This window comes from Pseudophryne corroboree, chromosome 3 (genome assembly GCF_028390025.1).
Source record: "Pseudophryne corroboree isolate aPseCor3 chromosome 3, aPseCor3.hap2, whole genome shotgun sequence".
Lineage (NCBI taxonomy): Eukaryota > Metazoa > Chordata > Amphibia > Anura > Myobatrachidae > Pseudophryne > Pseudophryne corroboree.
The window spans coordinates 270,741,400-270,753,705 of NC_086446.1; the positions used below are offsets into that span (position 1 = coordinate 270,741,400).

A 12,306-nucleotide genomic window follows, 5' to 3' on the forward strand; every position below is an offset into this window, starting at 1 on the left:
AGTGGGTGCCGGAATTCAACATATTCAATAAAAAACGGATTCGACAGTCCCGCTGTTGAAAAACGGCCGATTTGACGGATTTTGATTAGATTTAAAAAAAACGGGAAAAAACACGAAAAAAAATAAGAATTTACTCACCGGTAATTCTGTTTCTCGTAGTCCGTAGTGGATGCTGGGAACTCCGTAAGGACCATGGGGAATAGCGGGCTCCGAAGGAGGCTGGGCACTCTAGAAAGATCTTAGACTACCTGGTGTGCACTGGCTCCTCCCACTATGACCCTCCTCCAAGCCTCAGTTAGGTACTGTGCCCGGACGAGCGTACACAATAAGGAAGGATTTTGAATCCCGGGTAAGACTCATACCAGCCACACCAATCACACCGAACAACTCGTGATATGAAACCCAGTTAACAGTATGAAACGATAGAGCCTCTCAACAGACGGCTCAACAATAACCCGATTTAGTTAACAATAACTATGTACAAGTATTGCAGATAGACCGCACTTGGGATGGGCGCCCAGCATCCACTACGGACTACGAGAAACAGAATTACCGGTGAGTAAATTCTTATTTTCTCTAACGTCCTAGTGGATGCTGGGAACTCCGTAAGGACCATGGGGATTATACCAAAGCTCCCAAACGGGCGGGAGAGTGCGGATGACTCTGCAGCACCGAATGAGAGAACTCCAGGTCCTCCTCAGCCAGGGTATCAAATTTATAGAATTTTGCAAACGTGTTTGCCCCTGACCAAGTAGCTGCTCGGCAAAGTTGTAAAGCCGAGACCCCTCGGGCAGCCGCCCAAGATGAGCCCACCTTCCTTGTGGAATGGGCATTGACAGATTTAGGCTGTGGCAGGCCTGCCACAGTATGTGCAAGCTGAATTGTACTACAAATCCAACGAGCAATAGTCTGCTTAGAAGCAGGAGCACCCAGCTTGTTGGGTGCATATAGGATAAACAGCGAGTCAGATTTTCTGACTCCAGCCGTCCTGGAAACATATATTTGCAGGGCCCTGACAACGTCTAGCAACTTGGAGTCCTCCAAATCCTTAGTAGCCGCAGGCACCACAATAGGCTGGTTCAGGTGAAACGCTGACACCACCTTAGGGAGAAACTGGGGACGAGTCCTCAATTCTGCCCTATCCATATGAAAAATCAGATAAGGGCTTTTACATGATAAAGCCGCCAATTCTGACACTCGCCTGGCTGATGCCAAGGCCAATAACATGACCACTTTCCACGTGAGATATTTCAGATCCACGGTTTTTAGTGGCTCAAACCAATGTGATTTCAAGAAATTCAACATCACGTTGAGATCCCACGGTGCCACAGGAGGCACAAATGGGGGCTGAATATGCAGCACTCCTTTCACAAATGTCTGAACTTCAGGTACTGAAGCTAGTTCCTTTTGAAAGAAAATCGACAGAGCCGAGATCTGTACTTTAATGGAGCCTAGTTTTAGGCCCATATTCACTCCTGCTTGCAGGAAATGTAGAAATCGACCCAGTTGAAATTCCTCTGTTGGGGCCTTTTTGGCCTCGCACCATGCAACATATTTCCGCCATATGCGGTGATAATGTTTTGCCGTAACATCTTTCCTGGCTTTAATAAGCGTAGGAATGACTTCCTCCGGAATGCCCTTTTCCTTCAGGATCCGGCGTTCAACCGCCATGCCGTCAAACGCAGCCGCGGTAAGTCTTGGAACAGGCAGGGGCCCTGCTGTAGCAGGTCCTGTCTGAGCGGCAGGGACCAAGGGTCCTCTGAGATCATCTCTTGAAGTTCCGGGTACCACGCTCTTCTTGGCCAATCCGGAACCACGAGAATTGTGTTTACTCCTCGCTTTCTTATTATTCTCAGTACCTTTGGTATGAGAGGTAGAGGAGGGAACACATATACTGACCGGTACACCCACGGTGTCACTAGGGCGTCCACCGCTATCGCCTGAGGGTCTCTTGACCTGGCGCAATACTTCTCTAGTTTTTTGTTTATGCGGGACGCCATCATGTCCACCTGTGGACGACCCCATTGATTTACAATCATTTTGAAGACTTCTGGATGAAGTCCCCACTCTCCCGGGTGGAGGTCGTGCCTGCTGAGAAAGTCTGCTTCCCAGTTGTCCACTCCCGGGATGAACACTGCTGACAGTGCTAGTACATGATTCTCCGCCCATCGGAGAATTTTTGTGGCTTCTGCCATCGCTGTCCTGCTTCTTGTGCCGCCTTGTCGATTCACATGGGCGACTGCCGTGATGTTGTCTGACTGGATCAGCACCGGCTGGTGTAGAAGCAGGGATTTTGCTTGACTTAGGGCATTGTAAATGGCCCTTAGTTCCAGAATATTTATGTGAAGGGCAGTCTCCTGACTTGACCATAGTCCCTGGAAATTTCTTCCCTTTGTGACTGCCCCCCAGCCCCGTAGGCTGGCATCCGTGGTCACCAGGACCCAGTCCTGTATGCCGAATCTGCGGCCCTCCAGAAGATGAGCACTGTTCAGCCACCACAGAAGAGACACCCTGGTTCGTGGAGACAGGGTTATTAAACGATGCATCTGAAGATGCGATCCGGACCACTTGTCCAACAGGTTCCACTGAAAGATTCTGGCATGGAACCTGCCGAATGGAATTGCTTCGTAAGAAGCTACCATCTTTCCCAGGACCCGCGTGCAGTGATGCACCGATACCTGTTTTGGTTTTAGGAGGTCTCTGACTAGAGAAGACAACTCCCTGGCTTTCTCCTCCGGGAGAAACACTTTTTTCTGGGCCGTGTCCAGAATCATTCCCAGGAACATTAGACGTGTCGTGGGGACCAGCTGTGACTTTGGGATATTCAGAATCCAACCGTGCTGGCTCAGCACTTCCTGAGATAGTGCTACTCCCACTAACAACTGTTCCTTGGATCGTGCCTTTATTAGGAGATCGTCCAAGTATGGGATAATTAAAACTCCCTTTTTTCGAAGGAGTATCATCATTTCCGCCATAACCTTGGTAAATACCCTCGGTGCCGTGGAGAGTCCAAACGGCAGCGTCTGGAATTGGTAATGGCAATCCTGTACCACAAATCTGAGGTACTCCTGGTGAGAATTGTAAATGGGGACATGCAGGTAAGCATCCTTGATGTCCAGGGATACCATGTAATCCCCCTCGTCCAGGCTTGCAATAACCGCCCTGAGCGATTCCATCTTGAACTTGAATTTTTTTATGTATGTGTTCAAGGACTTCAAATTTAGAATGGGTCTCACCGAACCGTCCGGTTTCGGTACCACAAATAGTGTGGAATAGTAACCCCGGCCTTGTTGAAGTAGGGGTACCTTGATTATCACCTGCTGGGAATACAGCTTGTGAATTGCCGCTAGCACTGCCTCCCTGTCTGAGGGAGCAATCGGCAAGGCGGATTTTAGGAAACGGCGGGGTGGAATCGCCTCGAATTCCAGCCTGTATCCCTGAGATACTATTTGAAGGATCCAGGGATCTACCTGTGAGCGAACCCACTGATCGCTGAAATTCCTGAGGCGGGCCCCCACCGTACCTGGCTCCGCTTGTGAAGCCCCACCGTCATGCGGCGGACTTGGAAGAGGAAGCGGGGGAGGACTTTTGTTCCTGGGAACCTGCTGTTTGCTGCAGCCTTTTTCCCCTGCCTCTGCCTCTAGACAGAAAAGACCCTCCTTTTCCCCGCTTATTTTTCTGGGATCGAAAGGACTGAACCTGATAAAATGGCGCCTTCTTAGGCTGTGAGGGGACATGGGGTAAAAATGCTGACTTCCCAGACGTTGCTGTGGAAACTAGGTCGGAGAGACCATCCCCAAATAATTCCTCCCCTTTATAAGGCAAAACTTCCATGTGCCTTTTGGAATCTGCATCTCCAGTCCACTGGCGAGTCCATAAGCATCTCCTAGCAGAGATAGATAGTGCACTTACTTTAGATGCCAGCCGGCAGATTTCCCTCTGTGCATCTCTCATGTATAAGACTGAGTCTTTGATATGGTCAATTGTTAACAGGATCGTGTCTCTGTCTAGTGTGTCAATATTTTCTGACAGGTTATCTGACCATGCAGCGGCAGCACTGCACATCCAAGCTGACGCAATTGCTGGTCTGAGTATAATGCCTGAGTGTGTATATACAGACTTCAGGATCGCCTCCTGCCTTCTATCAGCAGGTTCCTTAAGGGCGGCCGTATCCTGGGACGGTAGTGCCACCTTTTTTGACAAACGTGTGAGCGCTTTATCCACCCTCGGGGGTGTTTCCCAACGTAACCTATCCTCTGGCGGGAAAGGGAACGCCATTAGTAATTTCTTAGGAATCACCAATTTCTTATCAGGGGAAGCCCACGCTTCTTCACACACTTCATTTAATTCATCTGACGGGGGAAAAACTACAGGTAGTTTTTTCTCCCCAAACATAATACCCTTTTTTGTGGTACCTGGATGTAAATCAGAAATATTTAACACCTCTTTCATTGCCTCAATCATGCAGCGAATGGCCTTAACGGGCATTAAATTTGACTCATCGTCGTCGACACTGGCGTCAGTATCCGTGTCGACATCTACTTGTGCCACCTGAGATAACGGGCGTTTTAGAGCCCCTGATGACTTTTGAGACCCTTGGACCGGCACGAGCTGAAGACTCGGCTGTCCCACAGTCGGCATGTCGTCAAATTTTTTATGTAAGGAGTCTATACGTGCACTCATTTCTTGCCATAATACCATCCACTCCGGTGTCTGCCCCGCAGGGGGTGACATCTCTGCTAAAGGCATCTGCTCCCCCTCCACATCATTATCCTCCTCAAACATGTCGACACAGCCGTACCGACACACTCCACACACACAGGGAATGCTCAAATAGAGGACAGGACCCACAAAAGCCCTTTGGGGGGACAGAGTAAGAGTATGCCAGCACACACCAGAGCGCTATATATATACAGGGACTAACTGAGTTATGTCCCTAATAGCTGCTTATACTGTATACAGTGCCAATTTAGTGCCCCCCCTCTCTTTTTCCCTCTTACTGTATTGTAGAAATGCAGGGAAGAGCCAGGGAGCTTCCTTCCAGCCGAGCTGTGAGGGAAAAATGGCGCCAGTGTGCTGAGGAGATAGGCTCCGCCCCTTTTTCGCGGCCTATTCTCCCGCTTATTTTGGGATTCTGGCAGGGGTATTTACCTCATATATAGCCCCAGGGGCTATATATTGAGGTATTTTAGCCAGCCAAGGTGTTTTTATTGCTGCCTCAGAGCGCCCCCCCCCAGCGCTCTGCACCCTCAGTGACCGGAGTGTGAAGTGTGTATGAGGAGCAATGGCGCACAGCTGCAGTGCTGTGCGCTACCTTGGTGAAGACAGGATGTCTTCATGCCGCCGATTTTCCGGACCATCTTCCTGCTTCTGGCTCTGTAAGGGGGACGGCGGCGCGGCTCCGGGACCGAACATCAAGGCTGGGCCTGCGGTCGATCCCTCTGGAGCTAATGGTGTCCAGTAGCCTAAGAAGCCCAATCCGGCTGCAAGCAGGCGAGTTCGCTTCTTCTCCCCTTAGTCCCTCGCTGCAGTGAGCCTGTTGCCAGCAGGTCTCACTGAAAAAAAAAAAATTCTAAGACTATAACTTTCTAAGAGCTCAGGAGAGCCCCTAGTGTGCATCCAACCTCGGCCGGGCACGAAATCTAACTGAGGCTTGGAGGAGGGTCATAGTGGGAGGAGCCAGTGCACACCAGGTAGTCTAAGATCTTTCTAGAGTGCCCAGCCTCCTTCGGAGCCCGCTATTCCCCATGGTCCTTACGGAGTTCCCAGCATCCACTAGGACGTTAGAGAAAATTGCGTTGGGTCCCCCCTCCAAAGCATAACCAGCCTCGGGCTCTTCGGGCCGGTCCTGGTTCTAAAAATCCGGGGAAAGAACTGACAGGGGATATCCCGTATTTTTAAAACCAGAACCGGGCTCTGCGCCTGGTGCTGGTGCAAAAAATACGGGGGACAAAAAGCGTAGGGGTCCCCCATATTTTTAACACCAGCATCGGGCTCCACTAGCTGGGTAGATAATGCCACAGCCGGGGGTCACTTTTATACAGCGCCCTGCGGCCGTGGCATTAAATACGCAACTAGTCACCCCTGGCCGGGGTACCCTGGAGGAGTGGGGACCCCTTCAATCAAGGGGTCCCCCCCCTCCAGCCACACAAGGGCCAGGGGTGAAGCCCGAGGCTGTCCCCCCCATCCAAGGGCTGCGGATGGGGGGCTGATAGCCTTTTGAAAAAATGAAAGAATATTGTTTTTTTCCAGTAGTACTACAAGTCCCAGCAAGCCTCCCCCGCAAGCTGGTACTTGGAGAACCACAAGTACCAGCATGCGGGAGAAAAACGGGCCCACTGGTACCTGTAGTTCTACTGGGAAAAAAATACCCAAATAAAAACAGGAGACACACACCGTTAGAGTAAAACTTTATTTCACACGTCGACACACACATACTTACCTATTTGACCCGCCGACTGGCACGTCTCCAATGTCTCCGACGATCCGGGGTACCTGTGAATAAAATTATACTCACCTGATCCAGTGTCCAGATTATAATCCACGTACTTGGCAACAAAAAAAAACGAACACCTGGACCAGGTGGACTGAAAGTGCAGAGACCCCCGTGACTCCTGTCACAGAAAGGTCTCTTCAGCCAATCAGGAAGCGCCACTTCGTGGCACTCACCTGATTGGCTCTGCGCGTCTACGCTCAGACGCGCATTGCACAGCTCCCTCCATTACTTTCAATGGTGGGAACTTTGCGGTCAGGTCACCCGCGGTCAGCCGCTGACCGCGGGTAACCCCACCGCTGACCGCAAAGTTCCCACTATTGAAACTAATGGAGGGAGCTGTGCGATGCGCTGTCTGCCAGCTCAGACGCGCATACAGCAATCAGGAGAGTGCCACGAAGTGGCGCTTCCTGATTGGCTGAAGGGACCCTCTGTGACAGGAGTTACGGGGGGGTCTCTGCTTTCGGGGAAAGGGGTCCCATGTGTAAACATGGGACCCCTTTCAGTCCGCCTGGTCCGGGTGTTCGTTTTTTTTTTTTGCCAAGTACGTGGATTATAATAAAAGACCACAGGACACTGGATCAGGTGAGTATAATTTTATTTTCAGGTACACCGTGGATTCTACTTGGACAAGTGGACAGAGGTCGGCGTGTGAACATAGGTAAGTATGTGTGTCGACGTGTGAAATAAAGTTTTACTCTCACGGTGTGTGTCTCCTGTTTTTATTTGGGTATTTTTTTTCCAGTAGAACTACAGGTACCAGTGGGCCCGTTTTTCTCCCGCATGCTGGTACTTGTGGTTCTCCAAGTACCAGCTTGCGGGGGAGGCTTGCTGGGACTTTTAGTACTACTGGAAAAAACAATATTCTTTCATTTTTTCAAAAGGCTATCAGCCCCCCATCCGCAGCCCTTGGATGGGGGGGGGGACGACAGCCTCGGGCTTTACCCCTGGCCCTTGGGTGGCTGGAGGGGGGGGGGGGGACCCCTTGATTGAAGGGGTCCCCACTCCTCCAGGGTACCCCGGCCAGGGGTGACTAGTTGCGTATTTAATGCCACGGCCGCAGGGCGCTGTATAAAAGTGACCCCCGGCTGTGGCATTATCTACCCAGCTAGTGGAGCCCGATGCTGGTGTTAAAAATACGGGGGACCCCTACGCTTTTTGTCCCCCGTATTTTTTGCACCAGCACCAGGCGCAGAGCCCGGTGCTGGTTTTAAAAATACGGGGGATCACATGTCAGTTTTTCCCCCGGATTTTTAGAACCAGGACCGGCTCGAAGAGCCCGAGGCTGGTTATGCTTAGGATGGGGGACCCCACGCATTTTTTTTCTTCTGATTTTTACCATTCCATTGAAAAAAAATATATATATTTTTAAAAATATATAAATAATACTAGTGCCTCCAAAATAGACAAACCAAGTACCTAATCCAATACAATACCACAAAGATCATCAGCCTTGATTCCCTTGGCGCTCAAGATTACAGTCCAAAGGTCCTCTGACTCACAATGGGAGTCATACGATCAGAAGCCTTTAAAAGACACAAAACAACACCTCATAGGGCAATATAGCCAATTCTTCTATATGAAAGAAATAGTGATAAGTGAGGACTCCTACCCCTTGGAGTGGTCTACTTTTGGGTAGACAATACCGCATGTGATATATCTAGTAATACGGCCCACACTGGAAACTCCACGTGTTCATCCTCCAAGAGAAGAGATAATCCCACAATAGTATAATACTGTTTTTAATAAAAATAAGCAATAAAAGACAATAACAGTGATGCTAGCCTCTCACCCGGTGAGTGGTCTACTCCAATAAGGGCAGACAAATGAGCATGAGAATGGAAAGTCCAGGCGTCCCTGCAAGCTTCAACAAACACCAGGCTCGGGTCAGGACCACTGCTTTCTCCTTCCGCCAACGCGTTTTGATACTTCCTGTATCTTCGTCAGGGCATCTGCATTGATGCCCTGACGAAGATACAGGAAGTATCGAAACGCGTTGGCGGAAGGAGAAAGCAGTGGTCCTGACCCGAGCCTGGTGTTTGTTGAAGCTTGCAGGGACGCCTGGACTTTCCATTCTCATGCTCATTTGTCTGCCCTTATTGGAGTAGACCACTCACCGGGTGAGAGGCTAGCATCACTGTTATTGTCTTTTATTGCTTATTTTTATTAAAAACAGTATTATACTATTGTGGGATTATCTCTTCTCTTGGAGGATGAACACGTGGAGTTTCCAGTGTGGGCCGTATTACTAGATATATCACATGCGGTATTGTCTACCCAAAAGTAGACCACTCCAAGGGGTAGGAGTCCTCACTTATCTCTATTTCTTTCATATAGAAGAATTGGCTATATTGCCCTATGAGGTGTTGTTTTGTGTCTTTTAAAGGCTTCTGATCGTATGACTCCCATTGTGAGTCAGAGGACCTTTGGACTGTAATCTTGAGCGCCAAGGGAATCAAGGCTGATGATCTTTGTGGTATTGTATTGTGTTATGGGAGTGTAGGTGACGCTCCGCATCAGCCGATTCACATAGGCAGCTACTTGCGCACTGGTCAGGTTTTCAATTTTCTTTTTGCACAAGTACCTAATCCCTTTTAATATAAATAGATATGCTATTACCAATTAAAAAAACACAAAAAAAAAACGTGTTTTTACATTTTTTTATTAGATTCCGCCAGCAAAGTGTGGCGGATTGATAATGACGAATTTACTGTCTAAAAGCACTGTTGTCGAATTTATAATCTTCAATTGAATATACTTTTGTCGAATTGCCGCATTTGTACCATTGCAGAAATGTCGAATTTCAAAAAGTTGAATTTTGAAAGTCCGTTTTTTTGACGAAAAGTACTGAATTGCATTGTCGAATTTTTTTTTGGGGCGAAAATGTCCCGTTTTTCGACATTTTCGGGAATTCGACAGCAATTGCATATACCCCATGGTGTCTACCTTTTTCATGTCGACCTTTTGACCCTGTCGACTTAGGGGTATATTCAATTGATGATGAAAAGTAGCCGTCTGTCGAAAAGACAGCAGTTTTCGACTTTTTTTTTAGGTCGGAAGGGGTTCCAACCTATTCAATATATTCAACAAGTTGAGGAATTCGACTTGTCGAAAAGCACGTGGATCAGCGGAATAGCTGCCGATCCACGTGCTTGTGTCGAAAACTGGTTTGGCCCCCTTTTCGATCATCTCAGTCCGACATAAAAAAATGTCGGACTGAGATGTGGGACCCAGAGCAGGAGAGGGGGGAGAGCCGCAGGGAGACGGGGGACAGCCGCGAGCATATAGGGGAGATCAGCGCTACAGCACAGCGCTGCAGCAGGATGTCACACAGCCGCGCCGCTCACGGCAGCTTCCACTCGGCTCCAGCAAGTGAGATCCCGCTTGCTAGAGCAGAGTGGACACTGCCGTGAGGTCGGGCGGCTGTGCGACATCCTCCTGCAGCGCTACTGTAGCGCTGATCTCCTTCGTCTGCCCGCGGCTGTCCCCGCTGGTCTCCCAGCGGCTTCTCCCTCCCCCCCCCCCTCCTTCTCTGGGTCCCTCACCTCAATTCGACTTGAAAAAGTCGAATTGAGATGAAATTGAATAGGGGTTGTCAGATCCATTCCGACAAATGCATGTCGGAATGGATCCAACGCTAATTGAATATACCCCATAATGTCTGTCTAACATATGGTGTCTATCTATTGAATGTCTAACTAGACACTGTGTCTATCAACCCACACCCAGCCACGGGACAATTAAAAAAAAATTTAAGCAAAGCCATTAAAATGCTTCCTTATTTAGATGGCAGGTAAGCACAGGAAAAGCAGCTGTTATTGTTTGGATAAGAACATTAAGGAGCTCATTTATCAGCTCCTGTCAGGTGTTTGAAAAATGACAACTAAGAGCTGATTGGCTGGAGCACCATTTATAATACACAATGAGTTTTATCATTCATAATGAGTTTTATCACTCGTTGATAAAAATGAGGTAATTAATCCAACAGGTGGTAGGGTGGGTAGTCTTTCCAGCAGAAAAAAAAGAAAATTTAAAGAAATTACATTTAGATGTGCAATCTGTACAAAGCCACTCGTGCGCAATGTGTCTTACCAAGGGGCCCACTTATCAACAAGTGGTAAAACGTGTTGCAAATTCGGTTATCCTTTTAGTACATCCTGAATTATAAAACTTGTTGCGCAAGATAAATTGTGCTCCTGCCAAACAGCACCCAACTGTCATTTTTCAAACAAATGACAGTTAGTAACCGATTGGCTGGAGCACCATTTATTATACGCAACAAGTTTTATCACTTGTGATAAATGGGCCCCTTAACTTCACAAAACATGTCATTTTGTTCTTTACTCTAGAAAATGCTAATACCCAAACTACTTGGATTAATCAATGTAAGCCCATCCCTTCTTGTAATTAATCACAACCCTCTGAAGTATACCTCACTCCCACTTTCTCTACAGCAGAGGTTCTCAAATACGGACCTCAAGGCACCCCATCAGTCCAGATTTTAGCTGTAGGTGTGGTATGGAAGGTCAACTGTATCTAGGTCGACAGTAACTAGGTCAACAGGGATTCCAGGTCGACATGAGTTTTTTTATGTTGTTTTCTCCATACAGTGACCAGGAACCACAATTAGTGCACCGTGTCCCCTCGCCATGCTTCGGGCAAGGTTATTATTCCCAATCGTAGTCCACGTGGATCCTTAAGTACGCAAAAGTTCAAAAAAAGAAAACAACAACAAAAAGTGTGAAAAACTCATGTCGACCTTTTGACCTGTCAACCTAGAGCCTGTCGATCTAGAAACCCTTTCGACCTAGTTACTGTCAACCAATAGTGGTCGACCTAGAGACCAGATACCAGCATGAATATACAGTACTTAAAATCTGGACAACTGGAGTGCCTTGAGGACTGCGTTTGAGAACCTCTGCTCTAGATAATTAGCGCAGTGGTTCCCAAACACAGTCATTAAGACACTCCAACAGTCCAGGTTTTAAGTATATCCATGACTAAGCAAAGATGATTAAATAAAAATGACTGAGGTAACTCAATTCACCTATGCTCAAGCTTGGTTATCCTTCAAACCTGGACTGTTATGGTGCCTTGAGTGATTAGTATAAATAAGCTCTCCCTGTAGAAGGGTGTCACTTGATATGCACACCGGCACCGGAATCCCGACAGCCAGCATACCGACAACTATTTTCTCTCTTAGGGTGTCCACGACACCACTGTGCCTGTAGCGTGGTGAGCCCGCAAGGGGCTCTTTTGCACTCTCCCTGCTGCCGGTATGCTGGGCAGATCCCAAGCGCAGGCATACCGTAGTAACCCCTGTAGAATGATTGTGTGAGCACCTGCACCCAGGAGAGTAGTTAGTTTACCAAACTCCGATATTACAGTCAAGGTGTTAAGGATATCCAAGCTTGAGTCCAGATAGCAGAATCAAATTGACTGCAGTACTAATTAAGTCACCTGTGCTTAAGCATGGATATCCTAAGTGTGGATTGTAATGGAGGAATTTTTGAGAGTTTGCCCTACTTCCCTGTCTCTTTCTGGACAGTAATTAGCGCAAGCACCCCCACCTGGACAGTGATTAGTGTAAGCATCCCCGATACCTCTCTGAAAAGTTAGCAGACTCTACTCCTCCAGGCACTCACTCACCCATGCACGGACAGTACAGCAGATATCCGGCAGTGTCCCAGCCCTCCTCCGCAGCAGAAAGCCCCGGGAGCAGCAGCAGCAAGATGCGGAGGAGAAGGGGCTCCCGTGCCATCACAGCAGCTAATATGCTACCAGGCGCCGCCATGTTAGCGGGGGCATAGTTG

General features: G+C 48.4%; 1 protein-coding gene across 1 annotated transcript in view; it reads right to left on the minus strand.

Annotated features, from left to right (window-relative positions):
- Positions 1-12,300, minus strand: part of POFUT1 (protein O-fucosyltransferase 1) — a 92,299-nt gene extending 79,999 nt beyond the window's left edge. The window contains exon 1 of the mRNA XM_063959085.1: positions 12,143-12,300. Within this exon, the coding sequence (XP_063815155.1) occupies positions 12,143-12,287 (145 nt within the window). The 5' untranslated portion in view covers positions 12,288-12,300. The remainder of the gene's footprint in view (positions 1-12,142) is intronic.
- Positions 12,301-12,306: the final 6 nt, after the last annotated feature.